At 37.1% G+C, this 18262-nt stretch overlaps 1 protein-coding gene across 3 annotated transcripts in view; it reads right to left on the bottom strand.

Annotated features, from left to right (window-relative positions):
- The window catches only part of OPTN (optineurin), a 700455-nt gene that overhangs the window by 201372 nt on the left and 480821 nt on the right, over positions 1–18262 (bottom strand). For all 3 annotated transcript variants that reach the window (XM_044087961.1, XM_044087962.1, XM_044087963.1), the window contains one exon: positions 4105–4263. In XM_044087961.1, the coding sequence (XP_043943896.1) occupies positions 4105–4263 (159 nt within the window). The remainder of the gene's footprint in view (positions 1–4104; positions 4264–18262) is intronic.

Genomic DNA, 18262 nt, shown 5'->3' with positions numbered 1-18262 from the left:
GGTATCACATCTATCTTATGGGTTGATGCATGGTTTCAGTCTCGAGTTTATACTTTTGATTTAAGAAATTGGGTGGAAGCTAATATTTCCCTTTCAGAAGAGGTTGAAATTGAAGTTCTAGCATGAGTTGGTGGGTAAGTTTGAGGTTAAACTCTTGAAATATCTTAAGCTACAAATAGAAAATGTATAACTGAATGACTGCATTAAACCAAAAAGTTCCTGAATGGTTATGACTGTTTAAATTTCCAAACAATGTACAGGATGGCAGTACATTTTATTTTTAACTAACTTGACACCAGATTTGGCATTGATTTAATGATGGCAACTGTCAAGAATAATGATAGATTAATTAACATTTTACTGCATGGGATTTCTAGTCTAAATCAATGTATAGTACAGGACCTTATGCAGCATGCTGACAATACCAATTACTACAAGGTTTTTAAATATACAGACATCAAATGTGAGGAAAAAAGACAAGAGAGGCTATTCATTACCAAAGTCAGATGAACTTTTTTTGATAGCAGTACAACAGTCAACCTTCCTGTACTAATGCTCATGATACATCTTCTCCTAGGCCAAATGATACATCTTTGGAGAACTACACTTTAGATTTTCTTCCCCTAAGACTGTCATAACAAACAGTGCAAAACAACGCCCCAGCCTCAGGATTCCCCTACAACAATACAAGTTCATGAGGAGACGTTCAAGAGGAAGGGGGAGAGGCCTGAGGAGAGCAAGGAATTGGAACAATAAGAATATTATGTTGTCACATAAAGGTTTGTTATATACATACGATAATATTTTTAAATTATAGTGATTTAGAAATTGATAGTACTTATTTCAATATGTTTATGAAAGGGTTACAGTTTGCTTCTTCAAGGCATTTGGATATTGCTGAGGTTCTAATCAATTTTAAATTTTGAGAAAATTAAACCTCGGCATAACATTTAAAAATTCTCAGGCATAAACAGTTGATGTTTTATTTAAAAATGTATATTTAATCCCCCCATCCCATCTTACATGTTTTTGAAGAATTAGTACAAAAGATTTTAGGAAATTGCTCAAAAGTAATCATTTTGCTATTAACAACTTGAATGAAGATGAAAAGTTATTACATTATTTTTTCTGGCAACAAAACTGCCATGTTTATTAAGCCAGACAAGGGTGAGGGAGTTGTTATTATGGACACTTTGGATTACGATTCACTTATGCAGAATGCCTTGAATGACGAGGCGAAATAGGTTTTGGTTTCCAAAAATGAAATTAATATTGTTTATGCTAAAACTGATTTTTTACTTAGAGATCACTTATTACATACACAGTGTGTCTGACCAGCAATTATTTGAATATTTGAAGGTTAAGTCTCCAAGATCGCAGCATTGTCTGGTTTTCTAAAAGTTCATAAGTCTACTGAAAACCCCCTGCTTAGACCCTCTGTTGCTTCTAGGGGTTCAAATCCTCATACATTGCTTGCTTATATTGACTGTAAATTAAAAAAAAAATATTTCCTGATATAATTATATTTTGAAAGATTCACAGGACTTCCTTAGGAAAATAAGTCAAAGTTTTTATCGTAACAATTTGATTTTTGTTACCATTTGTATTTTCATCTGTTTTCCAGTATTCCATACCAAACTGGGCTGAAATGGTTTGGGGAAGCCCTTTTGAATTGCGAGTTCTTAACTATTAAGGAAGCGACTCTGATTCACGAATTTGTAGAAATGGTTTTAAATCATTTTTTTTGTTTTTCAATGGAGAATTCTATAAGCAAGTTAATAGGGTTGATGTGGGGGCATGTTGTGCTCCCATTTATGCCAATATGTTGTGTTTTTGGGAGAAGAATTTTATTTTTAATTCTTATGTTTCTAGTTGGAATATGCATACATACTTCCTAGATGATATTTGTAATTTGTAGGAGGACATACTATAGAGCTGAACAGCTTTTACTGATAACATTAAGAACACCACAACATTAGGATTTACATATATTATTATTATTTAGAAGGCAATGTGGTCAAGGACAAAGATGCTGTTGTTTTTATTCAGGTATTTACCACAAAGAAACATTTTCTAACTCTTACTTGCATTAGCTGAGTGAACATCCATTTCACTAAAAGAAGAGTTACTATTACAGGCCAGATGATTAGAGTGGCTTGGATGACATCGCATTATTGATGTTTTTGGACGAGATAGATTATGCAGGTAAATTGTTTCTAGAGAGAGGCTAGCCAAGTGATTTAGTTATGGCAGTGATGGATGAAATTACTAAGGAATGGGGAATGAAATTTAAGCCCATCTTGGGAAAGGGCTGTCTTGTAGTGGAAAATAAGAACAATAGTATTTTTTCTGTAACGCATTTACTTGCAGCTTGAAAATGAATGCAAGGAATACTGAATGTATTACTGTTAAACATTGCAACATGTTAACATTATTCCCAGAGATTAATTAGTATATTCCAAACAGACCATGTTTTGTGAGAAAGTGGAACCAGAACATTAAAGAAATTTTAGAAAAAAAAATCATATGGATAATATCCCTTATTGTAACAGGCCAGTGGGCAGTTTTAGCTGTGGTGCTTGTCATCAATGCAAATATCTGAGTAATACTTGGCAGATTTATTTAATTGCTAGGGATTTGATTATCAAATCCAAGAATCAACAAAATTGCAATAGCAAAAAGGGATTTGATTATCAAATCCAAGAATCAACAAAATTGCAATAGCAAAAAGGGTGATTTAATTGCCTTACTGTAAGAACTATCTCAGGCACAGTAAAGACGGAACAATAAAAAAAAGGTATATGAACACCAATATGATATAGATCATAAAATTGAATCAAATGCTTTATTTAGCTGCACTAGAGTTTGTATTCACAGTAGTTTTAAGTTTTATTTTTTGGATAAAATTCCTATTAATAATAGGGGTGGACCTTGGGAGACTAGGATTGTACAAAGAGCTTTACTGACAATTGAATTTGGATGGTGCTTCTCTCCCTGGTCTCAATGACAATATTTCTATTGTTAGTGTGTTGAAAACATGAGAGCCAAGTTGTAACTTGGGGAAATGCATTTTACATATTTTGAGGACTCATAGTGTTTACTATATGATTTTGTACTTAGTTTTTGTTTTATATATTTTGTCTTTAAGAATCAATTTCAGTGAAGAGGTTAATTAAATATCTGAATACTTCAGTATTTAAATGTTTGGTTGTATGCCACATGATTGCTGGACTGATCTATAAAATATTAATTGTGTATTAGACATGATGTTCTGAAAAACTCTTGTACTTATGAAATGTAAGCATTTAACATTTCAATAAATGTATTTAATTCACTTTCCTGGTGTTTGGTTCTTCTGCCAGCAGTTTGGGTTATTTAGTTTTTGAGTTACACGTGCTGGACCTACTTACAGAAGTATTTTTATTCCCAAAGCAGACTTCAGAGGTTTTTTCCTCCCTGAAATAGCACATTTTTGAGGTGTGATGAAATAGAGACATAATTAGGAATGTAATGAGCTAGCAGATTTTAAAAATTTCCCCACAGAACACTTTGTCAAAAATACAGGGACAGCAAATGTGTCTAAGGAAATGATTTGTTTTGAACTGAGATATAGGATTTGACTTTCCCCAGACAGAGGCCTTACAGAGTTAAATACTGCTGGCTAGCAAACAAAGCAATTATTAGAAAATGAAAATCAGATTCAAAATCTAAACCAACTGCAATTCGAGTAGTAAATACTGTAAAGGACATAAAAAGACAGATGTCAAATCTTTAGAAAAGGGATGGAGCAATTTACAGAGAAATAAATGAAATTTATGGTAACACATGCATAATAATGTCCCTCAGGAGGAGCATGATTTAAGTGAAAGCAGGGACTGAGCAATTCAGGTAATGTAGTGAATGATAATTGTTAAAAAGGAAACGTATAAGGCATGAAAATTAAAATACTTCTGCGGCTTGTTTGCCTTTCTACTGATGCATGTGTAGCCATGTCATTATTTAAAATGTGAGAATTTAATGAAGGTGGTTAAAAATTATTAAAACTGCACACAGAGTTGCCTACCAAATGACTCTCCAGCTTAGGACTGAGAAATGTATTCATACCTGAGTTTTCATCAAGGGAATTGCTTCCATTTCCTCTTCATTCTTGCTGAGGGTGTCCAACATTTCATCAATCTGGCCTTGCTTCTTAGCTAAAGCATTCTCTGCCAGCTCTAGCTTTTTACTAAGGTCACTGACTGTAGTATGATACTTCTCCTCCAACTAAAAACAAAATAAAAATTGTCTTAAAAAGTTGACTATAGTACCTTTTTTAACAGAAGGTTTAGTCTCTGGGTATTATCTCAGCTGTATGTCTTCAGAATAATAGTTACAGTATTATCAACTGTCAGCCAGTTCTGTTTTTTGCTGCATAATCATTCGGTCTACCTAGTTTTGTGTCAAAGGTTCAACAGATATAGCAAGCTATGGTCAGCATGGACACTGACCTGGCCTCACTTGCTTTAACAGCAAACAGCTTACTTTATACAGTTTGGATTTACTGTATACAAACCTTTTAAATTGAAAATAGGATACCTGACTCCTCAAATAACGAGTTATTTGTATCTAGCTGCACGTAGTGACATGAACATGCAGCTGCAGTTCACAGAGACAGAAATGGTCTCATATGTATAACTGACAGTCCCCTCAACTAGACATCTGACAACTAAAAGAAGTACCCAAGCTACTAGCTTAAACAATGGCTTTAAAAACACACACACACACACACACACACACACACACAGAAACACACTTCAGCAGCATACTTGTTTTTCCTTCACAAGAATATTACCTCTCCAGACCACCACAAAAGGGCACAAGCTTGGGGCATTCTACCCAATACTGGAACACAGTGCTCTGTCTGTTAAAATCTAATTCAACAAATTTTAACTACATTCAACTGCAGACAAGCATTTAGTATTTCAGTAAGAACATACTTCACTTTTGGATAGACAGCAAAGCAAAAAATGCAAAAATTTAAAGAAAGAGTTTCATGTGGATTAAAGCAGACAACATTGCAGTTGTAGCCAATGAAATCAATCAGCTATAGCAACAGTAGAAAATGCTTAACTTAACGTGTCTCACTAAATGAATTTCTTTTGTTAATTTACTACATAAATATGGTAGATGGTGTTCTTCCAATCTCCATGTGTCACATTTTTAGTAATAAACAGTATCAAGATCTGTAGCTTTTTTAGACACAGTGACTTTCATACATACAACAAATATCTCAGAACACTAACATACTATGACTTTGGTTAACAGCGTGAACCCATGATATTGGCTTTACTTTCAGGGGGAATACAGCAGCATGGGCAGTTCACATAATTTAATTAGTTTCATCCTACATCAGCATGGCAGTAGTTTTAACAGACAGCAATATCACTATTAAGTAATCAATCAATTACATTAGTTAACTAGGAATGAATGTCCAACTGGGAAAGACCTATTTCCAGTGTAGGCCAGGGGGGGTAGAAAAGTTTCACAAAAGTTCATGACGATACAAATTTTTAGAAATAGTTACAATTACTCTAACTTGTAAACAAACTGAAAGCACATAAAATATCATGCAATTATGATACTATATACAGGTGTGAGCATGTAAGACCATCAGTAAACAAAGCACACAGAATTAACACTGGAGATGAAAGCAGAAGGAAATAACACCATATGAGTTGATGCTTAACAACAGTTCATTAAAAACACAGTTTAAGAAAACCTTAATATAAATGAAGGACAACAAAATGAATATCTTAATTGAAATACATTAAGTTATGTCATAATTAAAATTCCCCAGTAAATAAATTAAGGCTTTTTTGCCCCTCAGAAATGCAAATGCATGTTGTAATGGAGTTTATTCTAATGCTCCCCTATGGAAAATCAATCCTCAAATTTATTCTTAGTTTTAGCCACCAAGACCACCTCCAAAGTAATATCCAAAGCTCAGGAACAGTTTGATTCTTTCTGAAGGTACCACATGGAAGGGCACTCTGGACTATTGAGAAATTTAAAGGAAAACACAGTTGTATTAATAACATTAATGATGAAACTCAACCAGTAAATGCAAGCCACAAAGAGATGAGTGATGGTAGAAGTGGCTAAGATGAAGCTTATTCTGAAAAGATAGTAACACCTGTTAGAGGGTGGGCAGAGTATAAGAGGAATGGTAGCTGGTATGAGTTTGTATAAGAAAGTCCATTTCTAAGAAAGACTGAGACTTACATAATTTGCCAAATGTCTTATTGGTCCTGGTAATTTTAATCTTGCATACATAATATTTTAGCTAGCAGCCAAGAAAGCAACTGAGAAGCTTCATGGATCTGACTTCCTCAAACAGAAATGTGTAACACTGAGATTTAATGTAGTCTGAGTTGCAGACAGGTCAGTGTCGAAGAGATAAGACAGTCGCACAGTTCTTTTGACAGTGTTGTGGTTTGAACATAGGCTTTGCCGAAGTTAAGAATCAGTCCTAAGGTAATGAAGTTGTGTCAGCAAGGCACAGAAAGTACACTGTAGTTAAGTTCTGAGAAAATCAAAGGCATTATTAACCAGAAAAATAAAAACTTCCTGGTTAATAAAAGAGTTTTGAATTTCCAAAGCAGAGTTAACTGCCAGCCATTCAGGCAGTGGCTAACAGAAATTATGTTATCTGCTTCTTGTCGGAAAAAAACATCCTAAACTTGCATCAGAGAGAAATGATCATCTCATTATCTGTTCCTTATTCACTATGTAGTTGGAGAATAACTTTGTGGCATCTGAATGCCAATCCAAGACTATGCAGACTCTGCAAAGGCTTTTTGCGAAAGATGGTGTCAAACTTAAGATGTCAAAATATATTACGCAACAATGCCTAAAGAGTCTAGATGGCTTTGAATGAATTACATCACAACCAGGACGACTCTAACAAAACATAGTCAAGGATGAAGAAATGTGGAGAATGAGAAGTAATGCAAATCTGCAAGATAATGCAGAAACTGGAGGTGAATGTACGTCTCAGACTTTAGAAAGAAGGGAAATCAATGGACTGGGCTAATCACAACTAAGGGGCCTGTCATTACAGAAAGCATGATTACTGCTCAATTACAGATGAAGAAAACATTCTCTGCAATACGCATGGAAACACGGAGGCTACTTAACTGCCTAACATCTTTAGGAATTCTTGGAGGATGTCTCTTGGAAGCAAAAGACCTAGGTTCTAATTCAAAAATGTGCACACAAAGTAAATACAGTCCATATGGAGAGTAAAGTCAGTAGAAAGTTGACAAAGAGGCACATTAAAGTTAGAAATATTTTTTTTTAAGACAACAAACATCTTTATTAAATTACCAATTATGATACAGGCAATCATACATTTATATAAATGAAAACAAACCACATTGATATAATCTTGGTTGCAATCATTTTACATCACAAACCATACTGACAATTTTAGTTGCAAACATTATACATCACTTACAACCTACCCAATCATTGTCAGTCAACCATTAAATAGCTCATTCAAATCCTGCCTTCCTTTAAACCTCATCCCTCCTCTGCATGTATTGTTCCCACAATTCTCAGTTTTTCTATGTAATTTGCTCCTACCCTTTTCTAAAAATCTCATTTCAAGTTGTTTTATCTTTGGTACTATGTCCATTACTTCTAGTACAGTTGGTTTAGACTGATTTCCATTTTCTAGTAATTGCTTTTTTGGCAGCCACCATACTTAGACTTAGCAAGGCCTTACTAGGTTTAGGCAATTCTGATAATGTATCATAGCTCTGAAAAATAATTTCCCTAGTTATACCAGTTTGCTCACCCCAATATCTTTGATAGAGCTGTCTGCAAGAAATCTTCCAAGTCTTACCACTCATTATACTCCTGGAAAATATGTTCCCAATTACCTCTTCCCTCCTCATCACACCTCCAACATTTGCAGTCTACCTGATGAAAAATTATCTGGAGTCCAACTTGTTGTAAAATAATATCTATGTAAACATTTCCAAGCAAAAAATGCTAAATCTTCTAGATTTTGTTGCATATCTGGGAGACAAACTTATATCCCCCATTATTTCTTTGTGAACTGCTTATCCAATTTCTCTTCCCAATCCTAACCTCCTCTGATTGATTCTTATAGTTATAATACAATATTTTATATGCTCTACTAATTATTCTTTTTTAACAACAGCTTCTGATCTAGAATCTACTAAAAACTCTACCAGTGCTGGTCTTTCATTTAGGACTCCCTATTTCTTTCTCTTTGCCTATACTCTGATATCAGTCCTTGATAGGGACTGTAGTCTAAATAAATTCTTGGAATCTTCCCATTCTATTACTTTTCTCTCTCTAGTTATTTCCTCCCAATACCTTGGTTCCTTTGCCAGTTTTCTCTAATAAATTCTAGTCCCACCTCTTGCCTATTGTCATTATCCCAAATTGCAGTAATCCTTATTGTCAGATTCTACTTTCTTCATTCCTGTGTTGGCTTAGTTCTTAGAATACTTTCTGCGACTTTACGAATATAATATTAAAAGGTCTGCATCCAAAAATCTCAGTCTCTCCTTATTTCTTGAGCTTCCCCCTCTTTCATCATCATCACTTTCTACTTCGAATTATAGGTTTCTGCTTGTGCTATGTATAGGAGCTTTAACTGTGTAGCTCTGAAATACCCCTTCAAATCAAGTAATCCCAATCTGCCTTGTTCTATTAGAAGAATTAACTTATCCCACTTCACTCTTGCAGTCTTCCACTCCCAGATAAAAACCTTCATCCCTTTAACTGCTATCCAAAACTTCTCCCCTGGTTGATAAAATATGCCTGACCTGTCTATAAGATTAAAGGAACTTAAAACATTTTAACTGCTTGTATCTTACTATCCATATAACAGAGCTTCCAATTTCTCAGTTTTTGTATTCTTTTTTGTTTAGTCTCTTTTTTTAATCCATACTCCTAAATAATTCATTTTATCACATTTCCATAAATATGGATACTGCTGAACCAATTCGTGTGTGGGTACATAATTTATAGTTGCTGCCTTTGTTTTAGCTTCATTAATGTTGTATCCTAAAAAGATTTGGAATGGTCTCAAAATGTTCCACAATACTGTAATGTCCTTTTCTGATTTTCCCAGGTATAAAATATCATCATCTGCAAATAGAGCAATCTTTTCTCAACTACCCTATCAATTATATCCTTGAATTTCTGAGTCCCTTATTTTCTGTGCCAATGGGTCTAAATATAATGCAAATAGCAGAGGTGAAAGAAGAAAGCCCTACCTGGTTCCTCTGCTCAAGTAGAAATTATCAGAGAGGAACCCAACCACTTCAATTTTCACCTCCAAACCTTCATACATCCTCCTAATCAACCTTACAGTTTTATTAGGGAATACAAATGCTTCCACTGCCCCACTCAAAGTCCTATCTTACTCTGCATAAGACCTACCAACAACAGTGGTATTTTCTTACATTCTGCTTTCCTCTGATCATCAATGTTCTGTTAATGATGTTGAACGTTTGCCTCCCCTCCACAAAACCATTATAAGCAACACTTTACAATCATGGTTTAGTATTGAAATGGGCCTGTATGAAGCTAGGTATTACAGCTACCAACACGTTCTTCCAAGATGTTGGTACTTTCCTCTTAAAATTCTGTTAAATCCTTCCAGATCTTCATTTTTTTTTCCCTCCTAGTTTCCAAACCTCAACAGGAATACAATCTATTCCTGAGGACTTTCCTGTAGATTGGTTACACATCACTATTATTATCTCATTTCCTCCTATCCTTGTAGTAATTGAGCCTTGTCTACCTCTAACCTTGGCATATTTAATTATTCCATAAACATTCCATTTATACATTTTCTTGATTTACATATTTCTCTGCTTTATACTGACATTCACAGATTTTCTGAAAATTTCTAATACTTCTACAGTATCTCTTATTATCTTATTTGTTATAGGCTCTCTAAGCTTGGTGATAGCTTTTTTTTTACTTTCTGCTGCCCGAGTTGTTGTGCTAAAAGTTTTTGTGCTCTAGAGTTATCAAAAAACAGCTGCTTAACAGCAGTTTCTAAACTCATGCATATTATCGAGGTAATCCTTTTTTTCTGTTTACCACTCAGCAGTTGCTCCACTTCTTGCGATGAGACTTTCCCCATTTTGCAATACTTTAACATGTCAGTCCTTTTAAATAATTCTTACTTCTTGACCATATCTCCCTTTCTTTTATTTTCACCCTGTTTTTAAACTCTAATTTTATTATATTTTCAGAAGAAATTTTTATCTTTTCTAATAGCTCCTTAACAATTTCCACTACCCATTCCTTAAATTCTTCTCTTTTCAACAGCTTGGTGGGAAAGAGCCTGCATCACATTTTTATTTCATTACCCTGTGTTTTTATTTCAATTATTGGCAATTTGATATGATTATTGGGTGCGTATCAAGACCTTCAATTAAATGCACATGTTTCTGTGAAATGTAAACTCTGTCTAGCCTAGCCCAGTTGTTGTATCTTAGGGAATATGTAAACACGCTCCAAATTCTTTATACTGAATTCGCATCTTCCCTGCCAAATATTTTTATATATTTCTTCATAAATCTACCCTCTTTTGTTATATTTTTCCTTCTGGGCTCCCCTAGACACATCTTCACTTCTGCAAATCAAATTCCAGTCCTCACCTATAAGTAATATTCCTTGTTGAAAGCGGATTGTTTCTCCCAGAATTTTCTTACAGTCCATTATAGTAGTTTTAGGGGGAACATAAATACATGCTAGTATAATCCTCCTCCCTTGCCAGTAGCACCTTAGTACTACAAATCTACCTTTTTTATCTTCTTCTATCACTACTGGAGCTCCTCTTGCTATTAATACAAGTTCTCCTCTTTTCCTTTGTCCTAGGTATTCCGTTGAATAACCATCTTAAAAATCTTTCTTCAAATTCATATGTTCAGTTCCTTTCCAAGCATGTTTCCTGTAGTATAGCTATTTATACTCTACATTTTTAATATAGTGTACTAGTCTTTCTTTTGTGTATTTATCTGTGAGAAAGTACAGTTTTGTACCTACCATAAATGTAGATGTTCGAAGATCCACATTGCTGCAGTCCTCACACTTGGGTAGTCCGCTGTCCTAGTCGGCCCGAATACCAAAGTATAAGGCTGACGTCGGTCAAGGCGCATTAGTCAGGGTGCAAATGCGCATGACCGACGCCATATCCTCAGTCTTTTCTTGCCCCAGATGTCAGAAGACCCTAAAAGATAAGGCCAAAACCAAAAACACCAAACACTCCTGTACCAAATATATGTACAATATATACAAATTTACAAAGTACAACCCCACCCACACAACCACCCCTAAACACAGAGGGAAGGAGGGCAGCAATGTGGATCTTCGAACATCTACATTTATGGTAGGTACAAAACTGTACTGTGTTCTTCATCTCACATTGCTGCAGTCCTAACACTTGGGTAGAATCCCAAAGCAGAGGTAAGGGAGGCTGGCAAATCATAAAGAAGCAGGAGCTGTCAACATGCCCTGCAAAATAGCAGTGGCAAAACCAGCCCTAGATTTAGAATAGAGAGGAAGGTGGTAATGCTTAGAGAAAGTATGCACTGAACTCCAAGTAGCTGCCTCCAAAATATCCTTAGTTGCCACCCCCCTTAGAAATGCTGTTGAAGTGGCAGTAGCCCTAGTGGAATGAGGCCTAATCCCAGCTGGAATCTCCTTGCCATGATGGGAATAACAGAATGCAATGCAAAACCCAATCCACTTAGATATAGTTTGTTTTGACACAGGCTTGCCCTGAGAACTCAAAGCAAAAGAAACAAACAACTGCTGAGACTGCCTAAAATCCCTAGTCCTGCTTAAATAATAACGCAACTGCCTGTGTACATCTAAAGTGTGCAAAATCTTTTCCCCTTATTTTGGGGATCTGCATAAAAAGTAGGCAAATGAATAGTTTGGTTTAAAGCCACACTAGAAACCACCTTAGGCATAAAGGAAGGATTAGTAATGATACCCTATCCTTATGGAAAATCAAAAAGGCTCAACCGCCATAAGGGCCTGCAATTCAGAAACCCTTCTTGCAGAAGTAATAGCCAACAAAAAGCAGTCTTCCATGACAAGTATTTCAATTCAGCAGGAGGCTCAAAAGGTTGTAGAGTAAGTTTCTCCAACACAAAATTGAGGTCCCAAGCAGGAGTAGGAGCTCGGGGTCTTATATTCTTTGCCCCTCTAAGAAATTGTTTGAACAAAGGATGAGAAAACAATGGTGGGTCACAATCATAGTGAGCTGAAATTGCTGCAGCATGAATCTTAATGGAAGAGAAAGACAAACCTTTGTCCAATAACTCAGTAAGATATTGAAGAGCCACACTCAAATTAGGCTCAGAAACATCCAAATCCTTTGCTGCACTCCAAAATAAAAATCTCTTCCATTTTTCTGCATACACTTTACGTACTAGGTCTTCTGGCTTCCATAATCACATTCAAAACTTGTTGAGGAAGTTGAGACCTGCTGTGGTTCAAAACAGAATATGCCAGGCTGTTAGATGAAGAGAGTGAAGCTTGACATTGAGAAGATGACCGTCCCTCTGAGACAAAAGGTGTGGAATCAAAGGTAAAGGCCATGGAGGCTTCCTTACCAGATTCCTCAGTAATGGGTACCAGTGTTGCCGAGGCCAATCTGGAGCTATTAAAATCATCCTTGGCTTGTCTTGTCTGACCTTTAGGAGTACCTTTGGGAGGAGAGGCAGAGGTGGAAAGGCATACACATGAAGATTTTTCCAACTGAAAGAAAGAGCATCCACTTTCCAAGCTGTGTGATGAAACCTTTCAAAACTTTGGCAGCTGGTGGTTTAGTGGAGAACAGATCTATGTCTGGAGTTCCCCATGACACTGTCAATTTCAAATACATGAAGATCCAGTTTCCACTGGGGATCCATGATTTGCCTGCTTAACACATCTGCTAAGGAGTTCTGTGCTCCTGGCAGAAACCTTGCCTGAAGATTTAGTTGCAAGCTGAGCGCAGTCTCCCACAAAATCATTGCTTGCCTGCATAGAGGATAAGAATGTGTTTGTTTGTTGATGTACCACATGACAGTGGTGTTGTCTGTTAGAATCAACACCTGCCCTGGAAGAAGTAACTCCTTGAAAGCCATTAATGCAAACTGACTGCTAACATCTCCTTCAAGTTGATATGCAGATGCTGTAGTCTGGCAGGCCACTTGTCTTGTATCCACTTTCCATTCAGATGAGCTCCCAAGCTATGTCTGAGGCATCTGTCGTTAGAATCTGACTCACAGAGAGTCCCTTGTTTAGGTGACATTCCTGAGCCCACCACAAAAATTCCTTTTGAATGCAAGGTATTATTTGAATGACAGTGTCCAAATCCTAGCAGTGCTGTGTCCATACATTTTGAGATACCATTGTAGCTTCCTCATATGCAGTTTGGCATTGGGAAGCACCAGAATACAAGATGCCATGAACCCTAAGGCTTGAAGGACTGTCCTTGCAGTCAGCCCGACTGAAGAGATAGTTGATGGAAGTAAAGGGAAAGATTCTTTTGTTTGTCCGGGGTTAAAAGGCCATCTGGGTTGCTGTATTCAGTCTCACACCCAGAAAGCACATGTCTTGAGAGGCGACTAGACTGCACTTTATTTCGCTCACAGAACACCCCAGGCATGTTAGCACTGCTATCCCATATTCCAAATGGTGAAGAAGCTTTCTTGAGCCAGAATCAGGCATTCGCCCAAGTAAGGATAGATTTGTATTCCTTTTAGCCTGAAGAAAGCTATGGCTGGACCCAGAACTTTTGTGAATACTCTGCGCCCAGTAGATAAGGCAAAGGGCAATGCAGAGAACTGATAATGGGAATTCCAGATACTTCCTGCAACTGAGTCTGATAGGCACATGAAGGTAAGCCTCCTTGAGATCTAAAGTTACCATCCAGTGATCTTTGCCCAGCAGAGGTAAAAGCTGTTGTAACGCCAACATTTTGAACTTGGGAATGTCCAGATAAGTGTTGAGGATAGATAAATCCAAAATTGGTCTCCACGTGTTCCCCTTTTTGGTACTAGGAACAGGCGAGAATAAAATCCTAGGCCCCTTTCTGGCACAGGAACCGGCTGAATGGCCCCTATTTGGAGTAACAGAGAAATTTGCTTGTGAGCCTCTTTTCTTTGTATAGGAGGAATGTCTGGCATGCCTTTGAAAGGAGGCAAGGTATGGAAATAAAACCTGTAACCGTGGTGAATGATATCCAATACCCATCTGTCTTGGGTAATTAAACTCCAATTTTCTTTGAAAAGTGCCAGCCTTCCTCCCAAAGGTGCTGCCAGACGAGAAGGCTCTGGCAGCTGAAAAGGCAGGTCATTGGGTCTGCTAAAGGACTGACCCCTGCCCTCACCAGAAGACTGAGCAGGTGAACTCCTGTTCTAGGCCTAAAAGAACCATGAGCTCTGCCCCTACCACGCCTAGACCTACCCCTAGACTGGGAATCATAAGAAGGATATGTCCACCCCTTAGTAGGCCAATTTCTACTAAACTTGGAGGCTGAACCTGCAAAAATCTTTAACAGTCTGCATAGACTTAGCCTTGTCCTCCATTTTCTTTAAAACTGCTTCCACAGGCGAACCAAACAACACATCAGATTGTAAAGGAGCATCTAAAATCCTTGTCTTTACATGCTCAGCTAAATTCTGATCCCTCAGCCAGGCAGTGCCTGCTAAGAACAGAACCAGTGGCTGCCACCAAGAGGCCTGTACAGCATCAAAACCACATTGCAAGGAATGCTTACCCACCTGTTCAGAAACATGAACTAAATCCTGCAACTCTTTACACTCAATACCTTCCGCCAGAGCATCTACCTTAGACTTCAATTGTGAAAGGAGATAATTTTGGTATTTTAACATGTGAAACTGGCAATTCAAAGCCCTCATGGCTAAAGTGGAAGAAGTATACACCTTCTTTCCCCATCTATCCAAAGCCCTTGCCTCTTTATCAGGAGGAACAGGATTTTTAACAACAGAAGCCTTAACACCTTTAGGGCCCTGAGAAACAGTTTTTGGTCTGCCCTAGGACTCTTAAAAGATACTTATGAGCTTCAGGCACCCTATAATACCTATCCGGTTTAACTGGGGCAGGAGGCAAAGAATCAGGGTTCAGGGAAGCCTCTGCAAAAACATCTTCTACCACATCCAGAACAGGAGGTATAGCTAAAGGCCTATGCTGGGGTAGAAACAAAATTCCCTAAGCCTTTTCCTGGAATCAGAGAAATCCTGACCTTCCCATTTAAAATGCTCCCTCATGGAATGAAGAGTCTCTGAAAAGAAAAATCCTCAGGAGGAGAAGCAAGGAGTAGAATCATCTACATCAGAATCAGAATAAGGAGGGTACTCCTGCAAGTCTTCAACACTGCTCAAAACTCTCAAGCTCAGGTTCCACCCTAGGCCTCTTATCAGGAGGGGGCATAGAACCTCTAATCATAGTAATCAAATCTTCTGCCATTTTAAGCATATGTTTCTTAGGCAGAGACCCTGAAGAACTAGGGGAGACCCCACTGAAGATAACCCTGGTCTGCCTCTCAAGAAGCCTTGGAAACAGAAGGGAGGGCCTAACCACCTTAGGCAGGGAGGGAGAACAGCTACCTGAGAAGCCCCTTCAGCCTGGCCTACCTCCTGAGAGGACACATCTTGTAACAGTAAAGTCTCTCCCTGAGAGTCCAAAGGAACTTCTGGCAGAACCACTCTAAAGAACCACAGACGGTTCTTCCAACGCATGTTATAATTACAACGCTTCCCAAAACTAACCTGGCACAATCTAATCTGTTAAATCTAGCACAAGATCAGGCCCTAAGCAAGGTATACACAAGGTATGGTAATCCCTATGAGGTATCTGTTTCCCACAAGAAATACAGTTATTCACTTTTTCTGACATCCGTTAAATACTGAGGCAAGAAAAACAAAATATTCGAAAATTTCAGAACGCCAACCTGCACTGCAGCAATGTGAGATGAAGAACATCTGACATTTAAAGACATTACAGGAAGCATCACTGTATAAAAAAACTTATCTGCACCTTTTATGTGTAACACCTTTTTTGTTAAATGTCTAGCTCCACCTTTTGTGTTACATGCACACACTGTTTGGCAGGTTGATCTTTTAAACAATTGTTTCTTGTCATATTTATCTGAGCCTATCTCACAGCTTACAAAACTTTTTGTTTTACTAAAAGCACTCAAACAAAAACAAAACAAGCACACCTCCAATACACCCCTAAATGCAATTAACTTAACACACAAAACTATGTACATCTTCAGATATTGAAATGTACCCTCCTAATAGAAGCAAACATTTCAAACTGACAGCCACATCACAAACTTGAGTTAACCTAACAGAAAGGTTATCCAAGCTAAGATGCACGGTGCAGCTTTAACTAAGTGCCGTCTGGTTTTGTCTTATCTTTATATCTCTCCCAGCTGAGTAAACACTTGAATGCTTTCAGAGAACATTATCACCTAGTCATTTCTCTTTATCAGATTATATCCTGGAGACAAGAGAACCAGATACAAAATTGTTACCAAGCATGTATTTATTTGCTAGAAAAAAAGCCTTATAATATTCAATATTCTTTTTCAACGTTTTCTCTTAAAACATTTTACTAGATCAAACTAAGGGCCTTAATCTAGTCATTCACCTATGCAAGAATGAGAAAAAGCACACTAATATTTCTTCTGTCATGCTCTTTTAACCAGACTTTTTTTTTTACATTGCAGCACCTACATTGCTTAAAACTGAACAAGGAGAAAGAGAGAAGGGAGAAAAAAGAAGAAAAATCAGGAGCACCCATTTACATTAGAATCGCTATTACACTCAAAAATAACTGAGAAAACTTTACTTTATGGCATAATAATAATGGAATGAATTTACTTCTGTTCTGCCTGGTGTATAATAATCATTCTTCACAAATACTCTGCTGTCTTCCACTTTTCGTACTTCGTCTTTCTGCCACAGTACTGTCAGAATAAACTTCTGCTGATAAGATTGCATCTTTACTATTAAAGGTCTATGCGGCTTTCTCAAAGCCCAATTTGGAGCATACACACAATGTGTCCTTTCAATTATCAACTCCTGCTATTGAATACCAGTCCAATTGGTTATTTGTGCTTTCAGGAAAATTAAGAATCTGTTCCTTCTAGGTTCTCTGGTACAGCAGGAAATCTCAGTTTTTCCCTACATGTCCTATCCTCTAATTCTATTAATTTTTGACACATCTCTTCTTGAGCAGTCTCATATTTAGCCAGCCTTCATTTTGACCTCTGATTTTTGCAGTTTTATCACTTCATCTGAATACCTGTTTAAAGCTTCTTCCATTTTTCCAGCCTTTTATTGCTTGAGTTGATATACTCCATCAGCGTTTCATTTATTTTAATCAGGTCTGTGTGCAATTGTGTTATACTTTCCTCTAGGATACTGATGTCATGCCTAGAGCTTACACATCATTTTGATGAACAGCTACCCTACTTTTCCAAGTCAGTGATTTTTCCTCACCTTTTGTAGCTGATTTTCTTCAGGTCCTCTGTATTTCTTCTTTTCTGCCATCTAGGCAATGCAGTAATTAGCCAGTCACTACAATTTACCCAGAAATATAAATCCACTGGCTTTTTCTGCTAAGTTTCTGTTTTCACACTGGGAGAGGTAGAATTAATCTGTTACTCAGTGTGTAGTCATCTTGGAAGTGTCCCAAAGTTAGAAGTATTTTATGAATTTTTTGAAAGACTCAAAGTGATGGTACACATCTATGTTTCTATGGTGAGGTAAGGTTCGAGGGTTAGAATATGCCCAGGATATAACAAATAATCACAATATTTCCATAATACCATTGAACCTTGTGAACGTTTGTGCAAGTCCCCATAACAAAATACATTTTAGATTTGAAATTACAGTACAGTTTTGTTGGAAATGGTCAACAATTTGTACTCCATAAACAGTAATAAGCACGTACTAAACATGAAAGCACATAACTTGTTTGTCACACATGACTGATACTAAGCTAAGCACCACAAATGTGAATTATGAGATACATGTTGTTAAAAGAACTACCAAATGTTACAAGAGGCATGCTGCACTATGCTAGTCACGATTAGCTAGAGTAACAGTGACCAGACTATAGACTTGTGGGCATAGTTAAAGTCAGCAGCAAAAAAAAAAAATCATTTTAATCTTTTGTACATGTCCCCACAACAAAGCTA

The sequence above is a fragment of the Protopterus annectens genome, chromosome 11.part0 (assembly GCF_019279795.1).
Source record: "Protopterus annectens isolate FY-2018-M chromosome 11.part0, PAN1.0, whole genome shotgun sequence".
Taxonomy (NCBI): Eukaryota; Metazoa; Chordata; order Ceratodontiformes; family Protopteridae; genus Protopterus; species Protopterus annectens.
Note: the sequence above shows the minus strand (reverse complement) of the source record. Positions and strands in the feature narration are given on the sequence as shown.